Source organism: Oryctolagus cuniculus, chromosome 16 (genome assembly GCF_051225735.1).
Source record: "Oryctolagus cuniculus isolate XC-2025 breed Fujian yellow rabbit chromosome 16, ASM5122573v1, whole genome shotgun sequence".
NCBI lineage: Eukaryota > Metazoa > Chordata > Mammalia > Lagomorpha > Leporidae > Oryctolagus > Oryctolagus cuniculus.
The window spans coordinates 22,632,748-22,657,790 of NC_142882.1; the positions used below are offsets into that span (position 1 = coordinate 22,632,748).

A 25,043-nucleotide genomic window follows, 5' to 3' on the forward strand; every position below is an offset into this window, starting at 1 on the left:
CTACTTCTCCCAAGAGACCTTTCCTCACCCTTGGGATTTGGAAGTCAGACAAAGCAGCTGCCCCTCTCCCTGCCAAAGAGTCCCCACCCCACCCCCACCCCGAGCCCCCCAAGAAAAGAGAGGGAGGGAGGGAGAGCCCAGCCCAGGGCCTCTCCTCCGAACTCCTGAATTTTATTCTCAGCTAGATTTTAAAGGCCCAGCCTCCCCGCCAAGGCAGCAACCCCGTGAAAGGACTAAGAGGCCAGGTCCCCCACCCACCCACCCCATGGCCCAGGGTTCAAGGCCACGGCCACTGGGGAGGGGCTGCCCGTTTTTATTCACCCAGTAGCTCTGGCACGCCCCGCCCCCCACCCCAAGCTGGGCACCTCGTCTCTAGCTTAACTGTCAGCTGTCCATCACCTCTTTCTTCCCGCCCCCACTCTCCTACGTCTGATTTGTGCTTTTTCCCCCCTCTCTTAAAAGTGGGGAGCAACTGGGGAGCCACCCCACTGGCCCCCCACTTTGCCCCTCTCTCTCCTAAGTTCTGCCCATCCCGGGAGGAGCTGCCAGGCCTGGGGTGGGGCCCGGGTGGGCGCTGGGGGCGAGTCAACCTGTGTGCGCAAAGGACGAGACTTCCTCTTGAAAGTGTGCTGTTGTAAACATATTTGAAAGCTATTACCAATAAAGTTTTGTTTAAAAAAAAAAGTGTCACTGGCGTTCCCGACTTCGGTCACCCACCCACACATCTCTCCCCGCGGCTGGGAGAGACTTGGGGGGCTGTGGGACCCCAGCGGCCAGGCTGACCAGGAACCGGCCGGGAGCCCTCGGAAACCCGGGTTTTTGGTTTTTTTTTTTTTTTTAAGCTGGAATCGCGCCCCTCCCCACCCCGCAGAGGAAGGGGGCACCTCAGCGCCCTTTGACCCCGGGGTCGGGGTCCCCAAACCTGAAGCGCGGCCCCTGCGCGTCCAGCCCGGGTCCGAGAGGGCGCTCTCGGGGAGACGCGGGCGCCGGCGCGCCGGGAGGCGGCCGAGCGGCGCGGGGCGGGGAGTGGGGGCGGGAGGCGGTGCGCGCCCCCTCCCCGCACCCTCAGCGTGGGACCCGGCGCGCCCTCAAGGGGCGCGGGGGCGGCCCAGGCGCCCCGCAGCGCCCCGCGAGCGCAGCGGCCCCGACCCGCGGGCGGCGAGTTCCCGGTAAGTACGGTCCCAGGAGCGGAGCGCGCCGGGGAGGCGTGGAGAGGGGGGCTGGGCGCCGGGGACGTCTGGGTCCCGCGCCCAATGGCTGGAGGGCGGCCGAGCGCCGCCCGCCCGCCCGCTCTCCCCTCCCCCCGGCGCTCCCCTCCCCCTCCCCCGCCCGCCGCTTTCCCCCGCCCCCGCCCCGGCGCCAACTCCGCGGCGCCTCCTTAAAAAGCGCGCGGGAGTTGTAAGGGGGGGCCGGAGCGAGCCGGAGTGAGCGCGAGCGCAGGGTAAAAGGGGGCGGGCGGGGGGCCCGGGCTCCACCTTAAAAGCGGGCGCGTGGGGGTGGGAGGGAGGAAGGCGGGCGGCCGGGAGGAGGGAGGGAGGGAAGGAAGGGGGGCCGGAGTGTCCCGGGCGCAGGGCGCGCGTGCGGCGGCGGCGGCGGCGGGGAGGGGCCGGCCGCGCCGCGCACCCCTCCTCCCTCGCATCCCCGGCCCCGCGCGCGCCCAGCAGAAGCGGGTCTGTGTGTGCGTGCGTGCGAGTGAGTGAGTGTGTGCATATTTTTTTTTCTCTTTTCTTTCTCTCTCACTGTTTTTTTTTTTCCTCTCTCTCTCTCTCTCTCGCTCCCTCTCTCTCTCTCTTTTTTTTTTTTTGCAAAGAAACAGCAGCGCCGCCGCCGCTCCGCCGAGGCGCTGCGCCCCCCGGGGGGGGAGGCGGAGGAGGCGGGCAGCGGCGGAGGGAGGGGAGCCGGGGAGGGGGGCGCCGCGCTGGGAGGGAGGCAGCGCGCACGGTGCAGCCGGGCCGGGCGGGAGGCATGGCGGGGCCCCCGGCCCTACCCCCGCCGGAGACGGCGGCGGCCGCCACCACGGCCGCGGCCGCCGCCTCGTCGTCCGCCGCTTCCCCGCACTACCAAGAGTGGATTCTGGACACCATCGACTCGCTGCGCTCGCGCAAGGCGCGGCCGGACCTGGAGCGCATCTGCCGGATGGTGCGGCGGCGGCACGGCCCGGAGCCGGAGCGCACGCGCGCCGAGCTCGAGAAACTGATCCAGCAGCGCGCCGTGCTCCGGGTCAGCTACAAGGGGAGCATCTCGTACCGCAACGCGGCGCGCGTCCAGCCGCCCCGGCGCGGAGCCACCCCGCCGGCCCCGCCGCGCGCCCCCCGCGGGGGCCCCGCCGCCGCCGCCGCGCCGCCGCCCACGCCCGCCCCGCCGCCGCCGCCCGCGCCCGTCGCCGCCGCCGCCGCCCCGGCCCGGGCGCCCCGCGCGGCCGCCGCCGCCGCTGCCGCCACAGCGCCCCCCTCGCCCGGCCCCGCGCAGCCGGGCCCCCGCGCGCAGCGGGCCGCGCCCCTGGCCGCGCCGCCGCCCGCGCCCGCCGCTCCCCCGGCGGCGGCGCCCCCGGCCGGCCCGCGCCGCGCCCCCCCGCCCGCCGCCGCCGTCGCCGCCCGGGAGTCGCCGCTGCCGCCGCCGCCACAGCCGCCGGCGCCGCCACAGCAGCAGCAGCAGCCGCCGCCGCCACCGCCGCCGCAGCAGCCACAGCCGCCGCCGGAGGGGGGCGCGGCGCGGGCCGGCGGCCCGGCGCGGCCCGTGAGCCTGCGGGAAGTCGTGCGCTACCTCGGGGGTAGCAGCGGCGCTGGCGGCCGCCTGACCCGCGGCCGCGTGCAGGGTCTGCTGGAAGAGGAGGCGGCGGCGCGGGGCCGCCTGGAGCGCACCCGTCTCGGAGCGCTTGCGCTGCCCCGCGGGGACAGGCCCGGACGGGCGCCACCGGCCGCCAGCGCCCGCGCGGCGCGGAACAAGGTGAGCGCGCGGGGGCGCCGCGCGGTGGGCAGGTGCGGGCGAAGTTGGTGGCGGGGGCGCGCGGGTCCCGGGAGGAGCTGGGCGGCTGGAGGGGCGGGGGGGGGGCGGGAAGCCGGGGCTTGGGCGCGCGTTTTGTGCGGGCTGGGGTTGCCTGGTGACCTTGGCAAGTGACTCCATCTCCGCCAGCCTCAGTTTCCAACGCTGGTTGGATTTTTTTTTTTAATTTATAAAAGAAAAAGGCGGCTTCCTGGCGGTAGCGACCCCTTGGGGTTGTTGAACGACTTTAGCGGGATCTGGCCGCGGATGGGGGCTGGACTCGCGCGGCGCCTGGCACGGAGCGAACGCGCGCGAAGTTGGTGCGCGTCGTTCTTGGAGGTGGCGTTGGGCTCGCGCGCACGCGCGCGCGCCTCAGGCCCGGCTCCTCGGGGCTTGGCGGGGACGGGGGCGGGGTGTGCGGTCTGGGTCCGGGATCGGGCCAGCTGCCGACCCGGCGCGCTTCTCTCCGCGGCCCCTTAGAGAGCTGGCGAGGAGCGAGTGCTTGAAAAGGAGGAGGAGGAGGAGGAGGAGGAAGACGACGAGGACGACGACGACGACGTCGTGTCCGAGGGCTCGGAGGTGCCCGAGAGCGATCGTCCCGCGGGTGCGCAGCATCACCAGCTGAATGGCGGCGAGCGCGGCCCGCAGACCGCCAAGGAGCGGGCCAAGGAGTGGTCGCTGTGTGGCCCCCACCCTGGCCAGGAGGAAGGGCGGGGGCCGGCCGCGGGCAGTGGCACCCGCCAGGTGTTCTCCATGGCGGCCTTGAGTAAGGAGGGGGGATCAGGTGAGAGCCCCCCCAACACCACCACCACCCGAACGCTGGCCGGGCAGGCGCGCCCCCGTGGCAGCCGCAGGAGAGCGTCAAGGGCCGTGGGTTTGTCTTTGGCAGCCTCTTCGACCACCGGGCCTGACTCCCCGTCCCCGGTGCCTTTGCCCCCCGGGAAGCCAGCCCTCCCAGGAGCCGATGGGACCCCCTTTGGCTGCCCGTAAGTGGCAAGGGGTAGGGGTGGGAGCCGCCCGCAGCAGGGAGGGGGTGCTGCTGTCGCAAGTGCGGGGCTTTGGACGTTCATGGTGGCCTCTGTTTGGGTGCAGTGCCGGGCGCAAAGAGAAGCCGGCAGACCCCGTGGAGTGGACAGTCATGGACGTCGTGGAGTACTTCACCGAGGCGGGCTTCCCTGAGCAAGCCACGGCTTTCCAGGAGCAGGTGAGTCCCCGCTTGGGGGCTCTGCGCAGGCGCGGCGCTTCCGTCACCCCGGCGCGGCTTCTAACTCTGCTGCCCCCCATCCTTTTTTTTTTTTGCCTTGCCTCTGTGTGCGCGCGCGTGCGCTCTCGATGCCTCCCAGGAGATCGACGGCAAGTCCCTGCTGCTCATGCAGCGCACCGATGTCCTCACCGGCCTGTCCATCCGCCTGGGGCCAGCGTTGAAAATCTATGAGCACCATATCAAGGTGCTGCAGCAGGGTCACTTCGAGGACGATGACCCGGAAGGCTTCCTGGGATGAGCACAGAGCCGCCGCGCCCCTTGTCCCCACCCCCACCCCGCCTGGGACCCATTCCTGCCTCCATGTCACCCAAGGTGTCCCAGAGGCCAGGAGCTGGACTGGGCAGGCGAGGGGTGCGGACCTACCCTGATTCTGGTAGGGGGCGGGGCCTTGCTGTGCTCATTGCTACCCCCCCACCCCGTGTGTGTCTCTGCACCTGCCCCCAGCACACCCTCCCGGAGCCTGGATGTCGCCTGGGACTCTGGCCTGCTCATTTTGCCCCCAGATCAGCCCCCTCCCTCCCTCCTGTCCCAGGACATTTTTTAAAAGAAAAAAAGGAAAAAAAAAAATTGGGGAGGGGGCTGGGAAGGTGCCCCAAGATCCTCCTCGGCCCAACCAGGTGTTTATTCCTATATATATATATATATGTTTTGTTCTGCCTGTTTTTCGTTTTTTGGTGCGTGGCCTTTCTTCCCTCCCACCACCACTCATGGCCCCAGCCCTGCTCGCCCTGTCGGCGGGAGCAGCTGGGGGTGGGGGGAGGGTGGGTCCTTGGGTCTGTCTCCCCCCTCTCTCCCGTTGGTTCTGTTGTCGCTCCAGCTGGCTGTATTGCTTTTTAATATTGCACCGAAGGGTTGTTTTTTTTTTTTTAAATAAAATTTTAAAAAAAGGAAAAGAAAAAAAGATACACGCGCGCACGCCACGGAATCCATTTTATGAATGGGGTGGGGGAGGGGCGTGGGAGAGTTGGAGGGAGTGAGGTTTAAAGAGGGCTGGGGGAGCTTTGTTTGGCCTTGGCGGCATCCTCGCCCCGTGCCCAGGACGGGACGGAGCCTAGCAGGCGGCAGCAGGTGCAGGCACATTGGCTGCCCCCTGTCTTGCAGCCGCAGGGGACGAAAGAGCCCATTTAAAAAAAAAAAAAAACTCACAGACCGGGCACCTGGCTCAGCAACACCTGGAAGGGTCCGCAGGGTGGAGTCCACACCTGTGTGAGCTGATGCCCAGAGCCTGGGGCTGCCGGCTTCTACACGCTACCGGAGAATCCCAAACCCGCAGAGGCTGGGGAGATGGGGTGGGGGGCCCATCAGTTTGAGACCCCGGCAGAGGAGCCAGCGGGCAGCTGGGACCCCGTAAGCTTATTCTTCTAAGTGTAGGGTCTCAAGTCCACACCTGTTGTCAGAAAACAGAAGCCGGGTGAAGGGGGTGGGGTGGGGGTGCATCCATCCACTGTACCTACGCCCTGAGCGCCCGCGTTAGGAAACCGCCAGGAAGAGCGCCAAGGCTGCGCGCACACGCACACACCCCCGCCCCGCAAGACACGGTTTCCCTGGGGGCGCCTCCTCCCCGCCCCCCACCCACTCTGGAACGCGAGACCCGCAGCGGCGCGCCCACCTCCCGCGGGGTTGAAATTCAAACGAGGCGAACTTCGCGCACCTCCACCCCCCACCCCGCGGCGCGGCCGGCGGAGAGGTCAAGGTAGGAGGGCCAATCGGAGCGGGCTGCGCTGGGCTCCCAGCCCCGGCCGGGCTCCTGGGGGCGGGGTCGAACCCGCAGCCTGCCAGCGTGAGCAGCCTCACTTCAAGAGCGCAGGGTCCAGCCGGCCAGGCCTAGGATGGCTTCGGAACAGTGGTTCATGGGGCCCCTGCCTCTGCCCTGCCCTGGCGAGACGCCGCCCACCGACGGCTCAGAAGCCGGGCCGCAGCCCTGCGGAGACCCCCGCTGGCTGATGTCCCCCGGCAGGCCCGGGGACCCACTGGAGCCGCTGCTGGAGGCCCCCGCCTGCACGCCCTCCCCGGAGGAGCCCCTGGCCCCTGACCCTGGGCCAGTCCCGACTCGCTTACCCCTCGACACTATGTTCAGCCCCATCACTGAACAACTCCGCTACCTGCTCAGCAAGGCAGATGACTTCCAGAGCTACCTGCTGTACAGGTAACAACACGGATTCTCCCAGTGTGAAAGTCCTCGCTTGGGGTGGGGTTTTTTTGCAATATTTATTTGAAAGGCAGAGAGCGATAGAGAAAGAGGAAGAGAGACAAAGACAAAAGACAGCTGCTTCCCCTCGCCCCAGTTCACTCCCCAAATGCCCACGGGGCAGGCCGGGCTGACCCACACCAAAGCCAGGAGCCGCGAACTCCCACCCGGGCCTCCCACGCTGGGTGGCAGAAGCCCAAGGATTTGGGTCAGCTTGGGCTGTCTTCCCCGGGGCTCGTGAGCAGGGAGCTGGCTTGGAAGTGGAGCAGCGGGGACTTGAACAGGTGCTCGGAGAGGGGATGCTGGCGTGGCAGGTTCCGGGCAGCCTAACTGGCCGCACCACGGCACCAGTCGGGGGGTCCAAGACACCCCCAAAGGCTCATGCAATCCCCCCAAAAGAATAAAACAGGGGGAGGGCAGGGACTTCTCATACGTCCAGCCAGCAAGGTGTTCCCAGAGCCTAAGTCCCAGGTGCCTTCATTCCCGCACCTGTTCCAAATGGGCTTGAACCAAACAGGATCCTGAGAAGCAAAGGGGGCGTGGGGCGCCTGGGGTACAGGTGGAGCTGACTTCCGGAATGGAGGAGGGCTCTCATGTAAAGACCTCGGCCTCCCCCTCTCTCCAGCAGGGATCGCGTCCAGACGGAGCAGCTGGCCAAGGCTATGCCCACTTTCTTGCAAATGTGCGAGCCCTACTTCCTGTACCTGGAGGCCGCAGCCAGAAGCGTGCCTCCCATCCACGGAGCCCTCCAGGAACTGGTCCGGAAGGGAGTGCGTCCTAGTGCGCCCCGCCCACCCCGTTTCCTAAGCCCCTCCCCCTCGCCCCTGTCTTCTCACAGCTCCAGGTGTGGGGGCGGGGTTGCTCCTGGCAGGTGCTCCCTCACCCACCGTGCACCCCCTTCCTTGCAGCTGCTGGAAGTCTCCCAACAGCTGACCCTGCGCTTAGAACAGCTGGTCCTCATGTATGCTTCCTTTGGGTTGGTAGACATGGAGGAGACGGACCCCTTAAGGTAAGGGGCCTGGGGGGCCGGGAGAAGGAGGGGTCCCGGGGGTGGGGGCCGAGCCCAGCCTCATGCCATCTCCCGCCAGCAGTATCTCCTCTTTCTTCTGCGGGAGGTTCTCCCTCAGCCCTACCCACGAGGTGTCCATCTTCAGATACTGCGCCCCGGCTGCCTACACGGCCACCCGCTTCCCCCGGTACCTCTACAAGAAGATGCGCTGGAATCTGGAGACCACCCTGGAGCCCAGTGGCCAGGGGCAGCACAGCCGTGTGGATTAGTGAGTCCCCTCACCAAAATCGAAGTCCTCTCTCCCTCTGCTCAATGCCAATTCCAGCCTCTCCAAGCACAGAGGTGGGGCACCGAGCCACCTTTGAAATTTACCTACCCTCCCATTAAAACAAAAGTCCTCCCACCCACCCTCCCCCAAAAGGCCTTTCTCGGCATTGGGTCGCATCCCTGCCCCCTGGGGGAAGGGGGCATCTGGGTAACTCCCCTCCAAAAACAGGACAGCCTGCGCCAGCCAGGTTCAGGAGCTGGGAACCCTGACCACTTCCGGGCGGCTCTGGCTTTTCCCAGCTACTTTCTGTGCTACCGAGACACGTGGGAAGACAGCGGCAAGACCCTGGCCAACTCGTGCCCGCAGATCCAGAAGCTGTGGTCCATCGGCCGATGGGTGCCCCTGGGACCAGCCGAGGACGACTTGTATTCATGGTAGGGGCGGGGCTTGGGCGCTGGGGCGGGCAGGGGGCAGAGCCCCACCAAGGACCCCCTCCTCTCTCCCACTCTGGAAGCCACATCATCTCATCATGCCTGCACACGTGTCACACGACCCAGGGAAGGCGCCCAGAGAGGGTGATTTACCTGCCCCAGATGCACAGCTTAGCAGGGTGATTGGCAGGCCCAGAGACAAGGAAATGACTCCCCCACCCCCACCTCAGGGTCACTCCCGCCCCCAGCTCGCAACAAAGCCTCTGTCTCGGTGGAGGAGGGGGCCAGGGGAGCTCAAGTCCAGGTCTGCCTGCCCTACCCCCCACACCCCGGTCTCCCAGGATTTTGTGCCCGCAGCCGCCTGGGGACTACCAGCAGCTGCTGACCATCGGCTTCGAAGAGCCCTCGCACATGCTGGCCACCGACCTACTGGTCCAGATCCTCACGGGCCAGGCAGGCCCGGCCCGGCCCCCGAGCGCTGCGGGGCCCGCGGCTTGGGCCGCGCAGGGGTCTTGAGCCTGGGATGGGGGCGGGAGAGGGCGAGAGCCGGGGCCGGACAACTGCAAACTCCAGGAGGCGGGCTCACTGGTTCTCCTGGCGCCGCCTGGCCTCGCCTTCCCCCCGGGCCAGGCCGCGCTGACCCGCCACACGGAGTCCGGCTCGGCCGCGGGGCCCTGAGGGCGGACGCACCGGTTTTGCATTAAATAAAAGAAAGAGGTCACAGTGGCTGAGCGTCCGCTGCGAGCGCCGCGCCCCGCCCCTTGGAGGCCACACCCACTCGCGCGACCTTCTGGGAAACGTAGTATTGGGGAAGAGCAGGCGTGGGTTGAGAGCGCGGCGCATGCGTAGAGGCGCTCGTGAAGCCAAAAAGGGAAGTGGCGGCGGCGGTCGACAACCGGAACCCGGAAAGCCTCGCTTTTCGGGTCGCGGGGAAATCCGACGCCCACTGGAGGAAGCGACTGGGGGCCACGCCCACGCCCGGGTTTGTAACCCGGAAGTGGTTATCTAACCCCTAAAAGACTACATTTCCCAAGATGCTTCAGGAGCGGGCGCTTTACGATCCGTTTCCTGAAAGCACAGAAGAGTTTCTTCTGTGCTTTGGGTGCCGGAGCACGGGCGCGTGGCCCTTCTCGGCAGCATGTCAGGAGCGGGGTGGGAGGCTCCTAAGGAACCCGCGATTAAGGTTTCTGAGCGTCCCCGAACATCGGCCCTGGCCGAGATGAACTCACCTGCCCAGAGCACCCCCAAACAAGCGGGGGGCGCCAGCTGGCCCCTTGGGAAGAGGAAGGGGTCGCATAGCCTCAGTCGGCTTCCATCCACTTGTTCAATACCCACCCCGGGTGGGGAGGGAGGGTAGGGGGCTGAGCCTCCCCAAAGCCAGGGGCAGGAGCTCCAGGGGCGTCTCCCACGTGCCGGACCCCTCGTAGGGTCTGAATCTGCAGGGAGCAGAGGCGGGGCTCAGGCCCGGCAAGCCGCAGCCCCCCCGCAGGACACCCAAGCCACTGGTCACTGCTAGACTGGAGGCTGGGGCGGACTTAACCCTTTAAAGCAAGAGTCGCTTTTTTGCTCCCCCCCCCTTCAGAGACACACCCCCCCCACCCCCGAGCTGTCCCCTTAATTTTTTTAGTGGATTTATTTGCAAGAGTTAGAAGGAGAGGTCTCCCCCCCCCCCCGCCCCGAGTTCACTCCCCCAGATGGCCAACAACGGCCACAAGGCTGGGCCAGCCTGGATCCACGTCTCCCTTGTGGGTGGGTGCAGGGCCCAAGCGCCTCACCTGCCCCAGCGCAGGGCCCGGGGCATGGATTCTTTTTAAATGCGGGAGAGGAGGGCCTTGTGGCCCAGTGGGTTGAGCCGCTGCCTGGGACACCCATATCCCTTTATGGGAGTGTGGGTTCGAGTCTTGGCTGCTCCACTTACAAGACAGCTTCCTGCGCATGCGCACCTGGGAGGCAGCTGGTGAGGGCTCAAGTACTGGGGTCCCCGGCGCCCACGAGGGAGACCTGGATGGAGCTCCCGGCTCCCGGCTCTGGCTTGGCCCAGCTCTGACTGTTACAAGCAATGAACCGGTGTATAGATCTCTCCCCATGATGCTCTGCTTTCCAAGTGAAATAAACATTTTTAAAAAAAATTCCCTTAAAGGACATCTTGTAGCTCCATTTCCCTTTAACTTTTCCAATCCTCCATCTGGGGTTTTCTGGTTGCTGCATTTTAACAGCAAGCGGTCCGATTTATTTTAGTGATGTTTTGGGTCCCACGGATCCAAATTATTTCATCGTGTGGCTCCTGTTAAAAAAAAAAAATGCATATTCCCCCTCTGGCCTGTATCTTCCACTCACAGCACGAGTCAGTGCACTGGGGACTGGGGGCCGCCCCGGAGGCGGAAGAAAAGGGTTCTGCCGATTTCCTGGGTGCTGTGGCCCAGGCAGCCTCCACACCCAGACTCCAAAACCAGCCTGCGTCAGAATCACGGGGAGAGTTGCGTCATCGCCAGGGCTGGGCTGGGACCTGTGGATGTGCATTCCTTTTGTTTGTTTGTTTAAAGATGTATTTATGTACCTGAAAGGCAGCGTGCCGGAGAGAGGAGGAGAGACACAGAGAGATTCTTCCACCTGCAGAGTTCACTCCCCAAATGGCTGCAACGGCCAGGGCTGGGCCAGGCTGAAGCCGGGAGCCAGGAACTCCATCCGGGTCTCCCACGCAGGTGCAGAGGGCCAGGCACTTGGGCCGTCTTCCACTGCTTTCCCATGCCATAGCAGGGAGCTGGATTGGAAGTGGAGCAGCCAGGACTCGAACCAGCGCCCATATGGGATGCTGGCACTGCAGGGGGCGGCTTTACCCACAACGCCACACTCCCAGCCCTCACACACTGGCAGCCCCAACTCCCTCTTTGCCTTTGTCCAGGCCTCCCATAGGTGGAGGCTTAGGCGACCGGGCCGGCTGCCTGCGACACTGGCATCCCAGTTCAAGTCCCGGCTGCTCCACTTCCCATCCAGCTCCCCGCTGATGCCCCTGGTGGAAAGCAGCAATGATGGCCCAAATGCCTGGATCCCTGCACCTCCTTCCCTCCCCCAGCACAATGCCCGATGTTATCTTTCACGCAGTCGCAATCATTAAAAGTGCAGTTGCTCTCTGGATTCCCAGGTACTTTTGAAAACCGAAAATAACCTAGTGCTGGCATCCCCCTGGCGGGTGTGGGTGCGATGGGGGGTGGGGGGGATGTGGCTCGCACCTGGTTAGTCCAAACAAACGCAGGGCAGGTGCACTTCTGTGTGAGCGCCACATTTCCCACCCGCGCCGCCAGGGGGCAGTAGGCCCCGGGTCCCAGCCTCGCAGGGTCTGGCGGGGGCAGAGACAGGCAGCCGGGGCTGGGGTGGAGAGGGTGGGGGAGACCCGGGCGATAAGAGCGCATTCCACATTCCGGCCGGCGCCTCCTGCAGCTGGCGCTGGCCGCGCCCCACCCCACCCCCAACGGCGAGGACCCAGAAGAGATTCAGGCTGCACTGCCCAGAAAGCAAGGGGGCTTTATTGAGCGGAGGAGGGATCGAAGGGGAGAGGCAGGCAGAGAAGTCAGCGGGGTCTGCGTGCTCAGGGGGCAGAGGGCTGCACGGTACCCATCCCGGCGTGGTGGGGCTTGGTGCGGGCGGCCAGGTGGCCAGAGGGTCACCTTCCCCAGCGCACCTGGCTGACCCCTCTTGCAGATCTGCGGGGCACGGCTGGACCGTCCCCAGCCAGGTCCTCCGACACCTGCGGGACTTCCGGCCAGGGGACCCAGCTCGCGTAAAACCCTCACGGTTTGCGCTCCTCCTGGGTGGGTGGAGAGAGAGCCAATGAGAGGGCAGCATCTGGACGCGGCGTGGGTGTGGGTGTGGGGTGGTGATGGTTGAGGACCCCCCTCCCTTCCCCCTCCGCCTCCCCCCCAGGAGGGGGCTGCTCCCTGCACTTTGAGCCCCAGCTCCGCCCACCGTCCTGGCTCAGGATCGAGGCAGGTGCAAGAGGGCAAGGGAGCCCCCCACCTGCTCCAAACCGTTTTCCGAGGCCTTTCTGCGGGGAGGCCAGATCACCGCCAGTTTTCCGTCGCCCCTGCTCGCTGCGGGGGTGGGTGGGCGGGGGGAAGGGCGCTCAGCCGGGGGTGCCCCCTCCTCTCACCAAGCTGGAGGCGGCCAGGACGAAAGAAGCCGGCCGCGCCCCTTAAACACATACAGGTGTCCACCTCGCCCTCCTCCTCCTCCTCCCCGTGGGGGCCTCCACCCAGTCCGGGAACCCAGGACAATGAAGGAGGCAAACGAAAGCGAGGAGAGACAGGAGTCCCACAACCACCACCCCCTACAAGTGCACAGACAGGTTACAGGTAGGACCGAAACGCAGCCCGAGTTCCGGTCCCCCCAAGCCTGGGAGATGTGGATCCAGGTGAGCGGATAAGAGCGCAGGGCAGAAAGAGAGAGCCCGAGAGGCAGGGGTGTGGAGAGGTGTGTGTGTGGGGGGGGGTTCCAGGAGTCAGGGAGCCTGGCAGGGGGACCCCAAGCTCAGAGGGCGCTCGGGGGAGAAGGCTGGGGCTCACCGGTGAGGCTCGGCGCCGGCTCTTCGTCTTCGGCGGTGCCATAGATGCTGCGCCGTTGGCGCTGGAGCTCCAGTTCGCGAGCGCGGACCTCGCACAACTCCCGCTGCAGCAGCGACGGCGCGACAGGCGGCGGGGCGCGGGCCAGCACGGGGCCCCGGCCCTGCGCGGCCGATCGCGGCCGGCCTCCGGGCTGCGGGCCCGCGCCGCCCTCCGCCGTCGCCGCCGCCGCCTCCTCGAAGAAGCGTCTGAGCTCGCCCAGCGGCGGCGGCGGCGGCGGCTGCGGGGCGCGCGGCGGCTCCGGGGTTGCGGGGCGCGCCAGCGCCGCCTGCCGGTGAGCTTCGCGCTCGATGTCTCGCTGCATCTGCGCGCCCGCCCGCGCGCGCTCCAGGGCGCGCGGGAGCGTGGGGCCCGGGCCGGGCACGCTGAGCACCGGCCGCACGCGCAGCTCCACCAGTTCCTGGCCGGCGCGGCCCGGGCTCAGACCCCGGCTGCGGCGCAAGCTCTCCTCGCGTTCGCAACTGCGGCGGATTTCGCGTTCAATGGGCGTCTCCATGAGCGGCTGCTCCTCCTCTGGAGACCGTTGCGGGGCTTCCAGGCCCGACCCAGAGGCGGAGGTCTCGGGGCGCGGAGGTGGACACTGCCTCGACACCTCTGCCCTTCGCTCCTCGGACAGCCCGGGGTCTTCGCTGTCTGGCCCGGGACTCCCCGAACCCACAGGTGCAGGCGGCCCCGGGTGTTCTGCGTCCGACTGCGCCGCTACCCCGCGGCCTTCGCTCTCTTGCTCCGGGGTCTCCACGCCCTGCTGTGCGGAGGGCCCGGGGGCCTCGCCGCCCGGCCTGGGGTCCTCGGGGTCCCGCCCAGCCGCAGGCTCCGGGTCTTCGCTGTCTGGCCCGGGGGCCTCTTGGCCCTGCGCGTCAGACGACCCCAGGGCTCCGCCCCCCGGCCCGGAGGCCTCGATGTCCAGTGTTGGGGGCAGCTTGGAAGCCTCAGTTTCTAGCGCCGCGGGGGTAGGGCGTGGGGGGGTTAATGCCTGGAGCTAGGGACGCCGCACCTGTGGCTGCGGTCGCCACCCTCGGTTCCAAGGCGTCGCCTGCACCGGCCGCTTCTCTGACCCGCCTCTGGCCTCTAAGGACGGCCCCCGCGCGGGGGGCAGGGCTGGGCACCGCCCCCCGGCACCTGCAGGGAGCACTCAGGCCACGCCCTCGTGGGGGCGGGGGCGGCCTCTGTGGGTCCCCGGATTTCGGGCAGGGCTCAGCCGGGTCACCTCAGGACAGGACCTCTGTGGGCCTGGCCAGGGCCACCTGGCGGGCAGCGAGGCCCCCGGCCTCCGGGGCCCTCCCTCCACCTGCCACCCTCGCAGCGCCCAGCTGCGGCCCGAGGGGGCGCCAGGAGCCGCCTGGCACGCTTCGCGCCCCCGGGCCTGGCCTTGCCGGCGCCTGCGGGGACCCAGCCGGGCTTCCCCTCCTGCTGCCAGGGACGCAGGCAGCAGCGTGGTTGCGGTATCCAGGAGGTCACTTCGAGCCCAGGCGGGCCGGGAAGGCCCAGAGCGGGGACGAGGGGGCTGTGACGCCAGCCAGACACCTCCTGGGGGCATTTTACCCCCAGGCCCCCCCCACCCTTCTGAGATGACCCGGAAGAAGTATGGGGTGACCTAGAGAAAGTGGCAAGGAGAGCAGCTACAGAGGTTCCCAAACCCCCAGCAACCCTGAGTTGCCCTGTTACCGCCCCCTCTCGCTCTACCTGCTCCAGAACCCCAGCTTCCGCCGTCTGACCCCAAGGGCCACATGGGAACCTCTGCCTGCAACTCGTAACCTGAGCAAGGACTGACCCTTCTTCAAGTCTCAGCTTGCTTTCCTGTGAAATGGGTATAAATCTGCCTCACACGGGGGGGGGGTGCTGGGAGTGGAATCTCCACAGGGGAGCAGGCTTGGTGGCCCAGCCCCGCGGGTTAAGCTGCCACTGAGGACATTGGCATCGCATATCAGAGGGCCTGGGTTCCGCTTCTGGTCCAGCTCCCTGCTATGGCACCTGGGAAAGCAGCGGAAGATGGCCCAAGTGCTTGGGCCCTGGCCACCCACGTGGGAGACCCGGATGGAGCTCCTGGCTCCTGGCTTTGGATCAGTGCAGCTCCAGCCATTGCGGCCATCTGGGGAGGGAACCAACGGATGGAAGATATCTCTCTCTCTCTCTCTCTCTCTCTCTCTCTCTCCCTTGCAAATAAATAAATCTGACATTGGAGTGGACTGGGTTCTGTTTCCGGCTCCAGCTTCCTGTTCATGGGCACCGTGGGAAAGCAGCAGGTGCCGGCTCAAGTGCTTGGGTCCCTGCCACTCATAGGGGAGACCCGGATGGAGCTCCCACATCCTGGATTCGGCCTGGCCCAGCCCTGGCTGTTGCAAGCATTTCAGGAGTGACCCAGTGGGTGGGAGATTTCTCTTGTCTCTGTCCTCTGGTTCACTCCCCAGATGGCCACAAGGGCCAGGAGCCAGCAACTCCATCCTGGTCTCCCACGTGGGTGGCAGGGGCCCAAGCCCTTGGGCTGTCACCTGCTGCTCCCAGGTGCACTAGCAGGGAGCTGGATGGGAAGTGGAGCAGCAGGAACTCAAATTCTCTCTCGGGTATGGATGCTGGCACTGCAGGCAGCGGCTTTACCTGCTACGCCACAGTGCCTACCCCAGGTATAGGGTTTAATAGCTGGGCACCTCCCCTTGGCCCTGGGGTGGGGGTGGGGGAGTGTCCTCTCAGGCTTGGGACCCCTGGCAGGCAAGGGCCCTTCTCAGCAGATCAAGGTCAGAATTGCACAGTGTGACTGGGGCTGAGACCAGCAAAGCACGGAGCCCTAGAGGGGGCCTTGCCCCAACATGTAGAATGAGAGATCTTTTGTTTTAAAAGGTCTATTAGGCCGGCGCCACGGCTCACTAGGCTAATCCTCCACCTAGCGGCGCCGGCACACCAGGTTCTAGTCCCGGTTGGGGCGCCGGATTCTGTCCTGGTTGCCCCTCTTCCAGGCCAGCTCTCTGCTGTGGCCCGGGAGTGCAGTGGAGGATGGCCCAAGTGCTTGGGCCCTGCACCCCATGGGAGACCAGGATAAGCACCTGGCTCCTGGCTTCGGATCAGCCGGCCGTAGCGCACCAGCCGTGGCGGCCATTGGAGAGTGAACCAACGGCAAAAGGAAGACCTTTCTCTCTGTCTCTCTCTCTCACTGTCCACTCTGCCTGTCAAAAAAAAAAAAAAAAAAAAAAAAAAGGTCTATTTATCTATTTATTTGACAGGCAGAAAGATAGAGACAGGGAGAGACAGAGACAAAGACAGAGATCTCCCATCGGCTGGTTCACTCCCCAAATGCCCACACAGCCAGAGCTTGGGCCGGGAGCCTGGAACTCCATCCGGGTCTCCCACGTGGGTAGCGGGCACCCAAGCACTTGGACCATCTTCCACTGCTTTCCCAGGCAGCATTAGCAGGGAGCTGGATCGGAAGTGGAGCAGCCGGGACTAGAACCAGTGCTTGCATACGGGGTGTGCATGCCCCAAGTGGCAGCTCCACCAGCTGCTCCTCTGGGCAGTCTGCTGGGAAAGACGCTGCTGGCCCTTTAAGAACAGGTGTAGGGAGGCCCCAAATCCCATCTCCGAGCACCTGCCCTGGAGTCCCCCTCTGGCTCCCAATCCAAGCTTCCTATAGGCACACACCCTTGGAGGCAGCAGAGATGGCCCAAGGACTTGGGTCCCTGCTACCCATGTGGAAGACCCGGATGAAACTCCTGGCTCCTGGCCTTGATCTGGCCCACCCCCACCCCCACCCGCCATTCACTGTTGCAGCTATCTGGGGGTGAACACACAGCAGATGTGTGTGTCTCTCCCTCTCTGTAACCTTGCCTTCCAAATAAATAAGATAAATACACCATCAAATGAATTTTTTTAATGACTGGGTTTTATTTATTTATTTTACTTCTGTGTAGTATTCAATAGAGTACATAGCCCATAATTTCTTTTCTTTTTTTTTTAAAGATTTATTTTATTTATTTGAAAGACAGTTACAGAGAAAAGTAGAGACAGAGAGCAGCTGGGTCTCGAACCGGTGCCCATATGGGATGCCGGTGCTCCAGGCCAGGGTGTTAACCCGCTGCGCCACAGCGCCAGCCCCCATCAAATGAATTTTCAAAAACTATAAAAAAAAAAAAAAAGAAAAGAAAATTGTAAGAAAAAAAAAAGAACAAGACAGCGCTGTCGACTGGGGCCATCTAGATTTGGGTGGGAAGTTTTCTAGATCATTCTGTCCCCACCCCTAACTGTGATAGCATTTCAAGGGGTACCTGGAATCCCAGAGGTCACAGGGATCGGATTCTCCCATTTCACAGACGGGAGAATTGAGACCCAGACGCCCAGTTTCCCAGGGCCCACGCCTCCTCCGCCTCCTGGTTTCCATGGTGACGATGTTTCTGGGGATCAGAGGTCTCTGGCTCTGCAACACCAGCTTGCCAGGGTGCCCCTGCACCCCCACCCCCACCAAGGTGACCCTGGAGGGGCGGAGAGCAGCCCCATGCCCCTGTTTGCCAGGAGGCAGCGGAGTGAGGCAGCGAGAGGCCAGAGGCTAGTAAATAATTTATCAGGACAGCTGATAGTGCCTCCCAGAACTGCCCGCCAGCCCCCAGCCCCCCCTCGCCACCGGCACCGCCACCGCCACCGCCGCCACCACCACCGCCACCGCGTGCCTCCCACCTCCTCCTAGCCCAAACCAGCTAGACCAGCTCTCCCAGTGCCAGACAGCAGCCCCCCCAGGTCCCGCTCGCTAAGCCCTGGCTGCCCCCCGGGCACCTTGCAGCCCAGCAGGTGGAGGGCACTGAACTTGGAGAGACCCCCAAGTGGGGTTCTGGGCAGAGATGGCCCTACAGAGCCAGCTGTGGTCTCTGGCCACACTCATGTAAGTGTCTTGGGGTTGTGGGGTGGGGGAGCCGGTGGGCAGAACCTGGGAGGGGCTCACGGCTGGACAGCTGGACGAAGGCCTTGCCTGGGAACCAACAGTGATAGCTAACTTGTCTGCAGCAGCCAGGGGAAGTGGAGTGGGTGGCAGCCAGCCAGTCCCATAGGGTCCTCCGTGTTCCTCTTTCCCCAGAGAGCTGGGGAGGGAGATGTCGCCTGCTCCTGCCCCATGCTTTGGGCATTTTCCGTTGACCAGTGGCTGGGAGCCCAAAGTCCAGCTGAGGAGGTGGGGGGTGGGGCTACTAGGAGGCAAGGGGAGGGGTGGAGAATTGCTGGGGAATGGTCCCTGGGTCCCTCTCAGCCTCTGGACTCACCCCTTAAGCGTCCAGGGTTGGGGGCCGGCGCCTGAGGTCACACAGCACCCCTGTGACCCGCTTGGGGACATGGCCGCCTGCTGCTCCCTGTGACACCGATGCCGGTCTCATAGTTAACATCGAGAGGTGCCATCCACATGCCAAGTGCAAAGGCACTGGACGCCAAGCCTAGACACTTTCCAGAAATTTGCCAAGAGCTCTGCACAAGAGCTTCCCCACCCCCAGACCCAAAATTAGGGACCCCCCAACTCTGTTCCTCACCTTTCTGGGTCTCCCCCCCACACCCCTTGCATTAGTCACCGACTACAAACCTGGTTGCCTAGCAACGGGAACCCAATCCCCACCCCACCCCCGCCCCCACCTGCAGCAAGAGGCCCGCCCCGGGGAGATTCCATCTTGGGGGTGAGACAGTACCCTGGGAGGACCCTCAGCCCCTCCCCCGGGGGCAAACTTATAAACAGGGAGTCTGAGCTTTCTTTGGGATAGTCCATAAACCAGGACTTCCGTCCCCCGGCCCTAACTGAAATCCAGGATTCTGGCTGATCTCCAGGCTGCAAATTCTGGGGTCCAAGGAGGGGTTCCAGACTCTCCCCCCTCCCTGACACCCAGTTGCTTGTTCCCCGCGTCTGAGGTCTCACAGCCTCAGGCTCTGATCTTGAGCCCAAGACCATGGACAAGCAGGAGCCTCCGCTTCCCCATCTGTGAAATGGGATCAGCAGTGCCAGCCTCCCTCCCTGCTCCGTCACAGGGAGCTCCACCACCTAAAACCTGGAAGAGAGCCGAGTGCCCGCTGGTGGAAGGCGCCAGCGGGCAGGCGGTTGGCGGAGTTGAACACAGTAGCGGGCAGGCGAGGCGGCTGTGGGCGCCTGGCGGAAGCCCCAGGAGGCACTCACAGCCCTATAGATAGCAGGTGCATTACGCATTCGTGGTGTGGCCAGGGAAAGGTCTGGAGGTCCCGGCCGGAGATGTGGCCGTGACGTTGGGAGGCTCACCCAACGGATTAGGGTTCCTGCGAATCAAAAAGGACCCGTGGCAGGCTGTCAGGGATGACAGTCGGGGTGTGGTCTACCTGGTGAGTTAGGGAGCCTTTGTCCTCCAAGGGGCAGCCAGGAAGGGGGACCCCAGAAATCGGGGATGCTGGGGTGCAGCGGGGAGGGGGGATCGCAGATTAAAGACTAAAGGCTCCGGGTCAAGAGAGAGGCGGCCCGCGTTCGAGGGGCTCCGGGGAAGCCCCCACCGCAGCCCCCCACCCCCGCGCCCTCTCCCCATAGGCCCATGGCCGAGAGCTCCCTCTATCGGCAGCGGCTGGAGGTCATCGCCGTAAGTGACGCCCTCGGGGCGCTCGGCCCCGCCCCCTGGGACCCCCACAACGGCCCAGCCCCGCCCCACGTCCCCCTCAATCCCTGGGCTCTCGGCTCCGGCCCTGCCCCGGGCGCGCCCCCACTTCCTCTCTCGCTTCACCGCCACCCGCAGAATGCAGGGGGCTGCACACCTGGCCCTCCCGGAACCTGCGGCCCCCGAGGTGCGAGCCCCGGCCTTGGGGATCGTCCACATCTCGGGCTCGCCCTCGCTTTACAGGGCCCCTCACCCCGATGACTTGGACCCCAGCTGGGCACCTCCATTTCTGCACCCCACTTTCTACCCCATCTCTACGCATCCACACCTCTGCACCCCCTCGTCTCGGCCCCTCCCATCTCTTTGGACTCTACCTCTGTACCCCCGTCTTTCTGGATCCCTGCGGCTGTACCCCCATTCAGACCCCCCGCACCGCTCGTCCATCTCGCTAGCACCACCTCTGAACCCGCTCTCTCTTGGAATCCCCCCATCTCGGACCCGCCCAGGCCCCACCCACCACCCCCAGACCCCCTATTGGGCGCGGGCGAGGCCTCCGCAGCACCCCGGCCCCGCCCCCGCTCCGCCCCCCACCCCGCGCGCTGCTGAGTCAGCGCCTCCGCAGCACCCGCCCCCCTCCCCGCGCAGGGCCGCCCTCCGGGCTTGCAGCCCCTGGGAGCCCCGGGAGCCTCCGCCGCGGCGCAGGGAGGGGTGGGGGAGGGGAGGCCCGTCCCGGCCCCGCCCCGCCCCGCCCGGCCCGGCCCCAGCTCCCCGCCGTCTGTGCGCAGGAGAAACGGCGCCTGCAGGAGGAGATCCGGGCTGCGCGCCGCGAGCTGGAAGAAGAAAAACTCCGCGTGGAGCGGCTCAAGGTTGGGGGCAGCTGGGGGGGCATTGCCGGGCCTGGCCTGGCCTGGGTAGGGGGCTGTGGTGGAGGGGAGGGTCTGCGCCAGCCGCTTGGGGGTCTGCTTTGTCCAAGGTGCTGGCAGGGCTGGCACTGGCAACTGGGGGGCGTTGGTCTCAGCTCCGGGCGGGTGGAGTCTCTCCCAGCTTGGAGGTCGGTCTTGGCGGTGGGGCGGTGGGGTCAAGGGGGCTTTTGTCATTGGTTCCACCTTGGGAAGAGGATGGGATCGGGGAAGTAGGTGGGGAGACGGAGCCTTGGTCCCGCTTTGGGACAGGGAGGGGCCGGAATGGGAGGGCAGGCACGGTGATGTCATCTTTGGGAGTGTCCGGCCTTGGGGACCAGAGGGTGCCTGGCCTCAGCGGGGTGAAGATTGGGTGCGTGACGGGGGCGGGGTGGGGGGAGCGGAAGGGGCTGTGGGCTGGTGATGGAGGGTCCTGTCCAGTTCCACCTGGCAGTGCTAGAGGACAATGTGGGTGTGTGACCCAACCCCAGTGTAGACCTGGGGGGGGGGATTCCGGTGCCTTAGCCTGGGGGTGGGGTGGGGGTCCCGGGGTCTGGGTGCCCAGCCTGGCTCCCTTCCCATGCCCAGAGACAGTCTCTCCGTAACCACTGGCTTATGGATGGCGCCCCTGCCGAAGGGCCCGAGGACCCCGCCTCCCAGGACCCCCAGTCGCCAGCGGGCCAGGCTCAGGCCCGCATCCAGACCCTGGAAGACAGCTTGTTCACGTGAGTGGGGGCCTGCCCTGATCCCGCGGCTGGGCTCCTGGCCACCTGCTCCCTGGGGAGGAGACCGGGGCGGGGGTGGGGTGGGGTGGGGTGGGGTGGGTGTGACCTGGAAAGCAGGAACCCGGCTCCCAAAAGCCCCTTCTGTCTCCAGACTCCAGTCGGAGCTGCAGCTGCTGCAAAGTGCGTCCACCGGTGCTCAGCACAAGCCCTCAGGCAGGCCCACCTGGCGCCGGCAGGTGAGGGGGCGTGGGCATGGGCGTGGCCAGCAGGGCCACAGGGGGCATATGAGCAAAGTGGACTGCTGTGTTAGCTCAGGAATGCACCTTTTTTTTTTTTTTTAAGATTTTGTTTATTGGAAATATATATATATATAGAGAGAGAGAGGTCTTCCATCTGCTGGTTCTCTCCTCAAATGGCCCCAATGGTTGGGAGTGGACTCAACCAGGCTGAAGCCAGGAGCCCCACCCACATCTCCCTCGCCCTGGGGCCATCTTCTACTACTTTCCCAGGCCATAGCAGAGAGCTGGATGAGAAGTGGAGCAGCCGGAACTTGAACCGGCGCCCATGTGGGAAGCCTGTGGTACAGCTGGCGACTTAACCCTCTGCGCCACGTCGGCCCTGTTTTTTTTTGTTTTGTTTTGTTTTGTTTTTTGTTTGTTTTGGTAGCACCTCTATGAAGACAAAATCCCCATGCCCTGTGATGTCTGGGCTTTGCAAAAACGCCCTCACCCGACGTCCAAAGCTGGCTCTCTGGAGTCCAAGCATCCCACATTCACACCTGGCTGCAGTGAGGAGCGAGTGTTGCCCAAACCCCACCTCTCTCCAGTTAGCTCTCCTTAGCGTCCAAGAGCCTGCTGGGTAACACCGAGGGCGCAGAGACCTTGCCGGGGTCTCCATGCATCCTGGGTGTTTTACGCTAGAGCTATGCAAGGTATGGGTCAAGGTGAAGTTCACCAGTGGATGGGGTGTTAAGGGTTTGCGAGGGGGTTTTGGGGGAGCTGGGGCATCCTGGGAAGACTTCCTGGAGGCAGGGGGCATATAAGCTGAATCTGAGTGGGAACTAGGCGAGAGGAAAGAGCCAGTTCCAAGACCCAGAGCCTGCTGAATGAGGGGGAACCATGACATCCCGTGTGGGGGTGTGTGGGCAAGGCAGCCTGCATGGCTGACCCCAGCTCCCTTCCCTGAGCCCATCTTCTTCTTGCTCGTTCTTTCCCGCCATTCCAGCCACGATGACCCTCTTCTGTACGCCTTGAACTTAGCCTAGCTCACTGCAGGCAGCCCCAGGACCTTTGCACTTGCTGTTTGCCCCACCTCTTAAGTCCTGGCTGGCTCTTCTGTGCCATCTCCTCCAGGAAGCCTTCCTGTATCTTATCTCTAAAGGAGGTACACGGGGCATGCATCTTTACTAAGACACCGGCATCCCATATGGCAAGGCTCAAGTCCCAGCGCCGCTTCTGATTTCAGCTTTCTGCAAATGTGCACCCTGGGAGGCCACAGGTGCTGGCTCAAGTCCTTAGACCCCTGCCAGCCATGTGGGAGACCTGGGTGGAGTTCCAGGCTCCTGGCTTTGGCCAGACCCAGCCCTGGGTGTTGTGGACATTTGGGGAGTGACCCAGCAGATGGAAGACTCTCTCTCTGTCTCCCTGCCTTTCAAATATATAAAAAATAAGTCAATACACTGAGCTCCAGGCCACCCAGCCCCTTCCCTCTGTGGTGGTTCCTCTCCCCTACTCGCTCCTGTGAGTGTGCATGAACGTGTGGGTGCTTTGCCCTTCCGCTCTGGGATATGGGTTCTGGCAGCAAAAGGCTCAGGCTCCCTTGTCCACTGTGAGCTCAGTGGCTGCTGCACGAACTCAGCACTGCTTAAGCACCTACTGTGTGCAAGGTGAGCTCAGGCGGGTGAGGAGAGGGCTGAGGTGCCAGGGAGACTTTGAGCCTTGCAGGCAGGCCATGGGGCACCATGGTCGGGGGGGGGGGTGATACAGGGCACCAGGGCGACCCTGATTGTGGCTCTGTCATCCACACAGGATCACCGACCTCTCTCCCAGCCCCCCATGGACACAGGCCTTGCAGGTGAGCGTCGGAAGCCCCAGAGCCGGTGGGCCAGGTGAGGCTGGGGTCCTTGGGGTCCCTCCTCACCCCATCTCCTCCCTCTCTCTTCCTCTCCTGAATCCCCCAGGCCAAGCTGTCATGGACAGGAGAGCTTCGCTGCCCGGGGGACCCCTGGCCGTGTCCCCAGACGCTCCGGCCTCCTCGGAGCCCAGGGAGGATGCTGCCGGGGTCCCGGAAGCCAACGGCCCCTGCCGGAGCCCCAGCCTGGAGGCACCTGCCAAGGGCGCTGGAGTTGAGCCCAATGGGGAAGGTGTGGTGAGGGTGGTGTGGGAGGGGCTGAGGGCCACGGAGGACAGCGCCACGGGGCCCACGGGCCCAGAGCTGGAGGCGAAGGTCGAGCAGGTGGTGCTGGAAGCCATGGCCGACCGGCCGGGGCCCTGCAGCCCGGAGCTGCCGGCCTGGGCGAGGGCGGACGTGGGCGCGGTGGAGGTGGTGTGGGAGGGCGTGGGCGGCAGCGACCCCGAGGCCTCCCCGCGGCTCCAGGAAGGGGTGGAGGGGGCAGGGGCCCCCAGGGGCGGCGGCGCAGAGGGTGAGGGGCACCGGGGCTCCGCGGGCGAGGAGGTCTCCTTCATCTGGGTGGAGCGAGGAACGCTGAGCGAGGAGTGGGAGGAGCTGCTGGTCGAGGGGCTGGAGGGTCCCGCGGGCGCAGGCGCCCACAGGGAAGGCGGGGAAGACCCCTGGGCGGAGGAGCGGCGGCGTGCGGAGCGGGAAGGCAGCCGGGACAGGCCGGGGACCGAGGGGACCCCAGCGGAGGGGCTGCTGGAGCTGAGCAGGCCAGGAAGCGGGGAGCAGCTGCAGGGGGCGGAGACTGAGGGAGGGGAGGAGCCTCCGGGGGCGGGGACAGGAGGGGAGGAACCTCGGGGGGCCGGGATAGGAGGAGGGGAGGAGCTGCTGGGGGTGGGGATAGAAAGAGGGGAGGAGCCTCAAGGGGTGGGGACAGGAGAAGAGGCGCCTCCAAGGGTGGGGGTAGGAGGGGAGGAGCCTCTGGGGGCGGGGATAGAAAGAGAGGAGGAGCCTCTGGGCGCGGGGACAGGAGGGGAGGAGCCTCCAGGGGCGGGGAAAGGAGAGGAGGAGCCTCTGAGGGTGGGGATAGGAGCAGGGGAGGAGCCTCTGGGGGCTGAGATAGAGGGAGGGGAGGAGCCTCCAGGGGTGGAGACAGGAGAGGAGGAGCCTCTGGGGGTGGGGATTGAAGGAGGGGAGGAGCCGCTGGGGGAGGGGACAGAAGTAAGGGAGGAGCCTCTGGGGGCGGGGACAGAAAGAGGGGAGGAGCCACTGAGGGAGGGGATAGGAGGGGAGGAGCCAGTGGGGACAGGAACAGAAGCAAGGGAGGAGCCACTGGGGGCAGGGACAGGAGGGGAGGAGCCAATGAGGGAGGGGATAGGAGGGGAGGAGCCGGTGGGGGCAGGGACAGAATCAAGGGAGGAGCCGGTGGGGGCGGGGACAGAAGGAGGGGAGGAGCCACTGGGGGTGGGGACAGAAGGGGAGGAGTCATTGGGGGAAGGGAGGAGTGGAGGGGAGAAGATCCAAGGGTCCGAGGTGGATCTGAATCCTGAGCAGAGAGGTGCCAGGGCAGGAAGCGAAGCCCAGGCAGAGGAGGTGAGAGAGGCCGGGGCCCCCCTCCAGGGTGAGGAGGAGCCAGGCCAGCAGCCCCAGGAGAGGCAGGAGAGCTCCCTGGAGGAAGAGGAGGCCGCCAAGCCGCTGCCAAGCGCTGCTGAGGGCCCGGGCTCTGCGGAGGACCCCACGGCCCTCTTGACAGAGACCCCAGCCCCCGAGCAGCCTGCTGAGCGCCAGCCACTGCTTCCCCGGGAAGGGCCCAGCGCCCGCCCTGTGCCCACCTACGCACCTGCCAGGCAGCCCGAGGCACCTGCCCGCCGCGAGGGTGAGGGAGCGAGCGGCCCGAAGCAGAAGACTTGCCAGTGCTGCTCCGTGATGTGAGCCCACGCCCCTGCACCCGCGCCAGCTCCTCTCACAGCTACCTCG

At 65.4% G+C, this 25,043-nt stretch overlaps 4 protein-coding genes and 1 long non-coding RNA gene across 16 annotated transcripts; 4 read left to right on the top strand and 1 right to left on the bottom strand.

Annotated features, from left to right (window-relative positions):
- The first annotated feature begins 885 nt into the window (after positions 1-885).
- Positions 886-5,147, top strand: SAMD1 (sterile alpha motif domain containing 1). Of its 2 annotated transcripts, none has more exons than XM_089314997.1 (6): positions 886-1,169; positions 1,811-2,946; positions 3,463-3,766; positions 3,872-3,968; positions 4,075-4,186; positions 4,326-5,147. In XM_089314997.1, the coding sequence occupies exons 2-6, from the start codon at positions 1,966-1,968 to the stop codon at positions 4,482-4,484; spliced, it is 1,653 nt and encodes a 550-aa protein (XP_089171123.1). In that variant the 5' UTR covers positions 886-1,169; positions 1,811-1,965; the 3' UTR covers positions 4,485-5,147.
- Positions 5,148-5,939: 792 nt separating this feature from the next.
- Positions 5,940-8,868, top strand: C16H19orf67 (chromosome 16 C19orf67 homolog). Of its 9 annotated transcripts, none has more exons than XM_051835812.3 (6): positions 5,940-6,392; positions 7,060-7,204; positions 7,343-7,443; positions 7,523-7,711; positions 8,011-8,145; positions 8,484-8,868. In XM_051835812.3, exons 1-6 carry the CDS (start codon positions 6,076-6,078, stop codon positions 8,656-8,658), a joined length of 1,062 nt encoding a protein of 353 aa, XP_051691772.3. In that variant the 5' UTR covers positions 5,940-6,075; the 3' UTR covers positions 8,659-8,868. The 9 variants fall into 9 exon arrangements, with proteins under 9 accessions (XP_051691772.3, XP_008252288.3, XP_017196124.3 ...); XM_008254066.5 differs by having other exon boundaries at positions 7,526-7,711; XM_017340635.4 differs by having other exon boundaries at positions 7,589-7,711.
- A 2,776-nt stretch (positions 8,869-11,644) lies between these two features.
- MISP3 (MISP family member 3) lies at positions 11,645-13,820 on the bottom strand. 3 transcript variants are annotated; one of them, XR_016223399.1, is made up of 3 exons: positions 12,702-13,820; positions 12,157-12,330; positions 11,645-11,947 (listed from the first exon to the last, which is right to left on the bottom strand). XR_016223399.1 is itself a non-coding variant. In XM_051835816.3 (3 exons), exons 1-3 carry the CDS (start codon positions 13,252-13,254, stop codon positions 11,930-11,932), a joined length of 645 nt encoding a protein of 214 aa, XP_051691776.3. In that variant the 5' UTR covers positions 13,255-13,808; the 3' UTR covers positions 11,645-11,929. The 3 variants fall into 3 exon arrangements, 1 of the variants encoding a protein (XP_051691776.3); XR_016223400.1 differs by having other exon boundaries at positions 12,157-12,293; positions 12,702-13,818; XM_051835816.3 differs by having other exon boundaries at positions 12,157-12,230; positions 12,702-13,808.
- LOC149121593 (uncharacterized) lies at positions 12,337-15,910 on the top strand. The gene is made up of 3 exons (XR_016223401.1): positions 12,337-12,550; positions 14,451-14,566; positions 14,714-15,910. It is a non-coding gene; the product is annotated as an uncharacterized LOC149121593 (long non-coding RNA).
- A 1,451-nt stretch (positions 15,911-17,361) lies between these two features.
- On the top strand, positions 17,362-24,998 carry PALM3 (paralemmin 3). Its single transcript, XM_089315601.1, has 8 exons — positions 17,362-17,619; positions 19,264-19,312; positions 20,113-20,193; positions 20,815-20,951; positions 21,103-21,187; positions 22,979-23,024; positions 23,131-23,960; positions 24,687-24,998. Exons 1-8 carry the CDS (start codon positions 17,579-17,581, stop codon positions 24,996-24,998), a joined length of 1,581 nt encoding a protein of 526 aa, XP_089171727.1. The 5' UTR covers positions 17,362-17,578.
- The last annotated feature ends 45 nt before the right edge of the window (positions 24,999-25,043 follow it).

Coding starts and splice junctions, on each gene's coding strand:
- SAMD1 (XM_089314997.1), top strand. CDS start 1,966: ATGGCGGGGCCCCCGGCCCTACCCCCGCCGGAGACGGCGGCGGCCGCC. Junction 3,969..4,074: donor GGGACCCCCTTTGGCTGCCC/GTAAGTGGCAAG, acceptor GTTTGGGTGCAG/TGCCGGGCGCAAAGAGAAGC. Junction 4,187..4,325: donor CCACGGCTTTCCAGGAGCAG/GTGAGTCCCCGC, acceptor GATGCCTCCCAG/GAGATCGACGGCAAGTCCCT.
- C16H19orf67 (XM_089316549.1), top strand. CDS start 6,076: ATGGCTTCGGAACAGTGGTTCATGGGGCCCCTGCCTCTGCCCTGCCCT. Junction 7,444..7,525: donor GAGGAGACGGACCCCTTAAG/GTAAGGGGCCTG, acceptor TCCCGCCAGCAG/TATCTCCTCTTTCTTCTGCG. Junction 7,712..8,010: donor CAGCACAGCCGTGTGGATTA/GTGAGTCCCCTC, acceptor GGCTTTTCCCAG/CTACTTTCTGTGCTACCGAG.
- MISP3 (XM_051835816.3), bottom strand. CDS start 13,254: ATGGAGACGCCCATTGAACGCGAAATCCGCCGCAGTTGCGAACGCGAG. Junction 12,231..12,701: donor GCCGGCGCCGAGCCTCACCG/GTGAGCCCCAGC, acceptor CCACCCCCGCAG/CGAGCAGGGGCGACGGAAAA.
- PALM3 (XM_089315601.1), top strand. CDS start 17,579: ATGGCCCTACAGAGCCAGCTGTGGTCTCTGGCCACACTCAT. Junction 17,620..19,263: donor TGGTCTCTGGCCACACTCAT/GTAAGTGTCTTG, acceptor CTCTCCCCATAG/GCCCATGGCCGAGAGCTCCC. Junction 20,194..20,814: donor TCCGCGTGGAGCGGCTCAAG/GTTGGGGGCAGC, acceptor TCCCATGCCCAG/AGACAGTCTCTCCGTAACCA.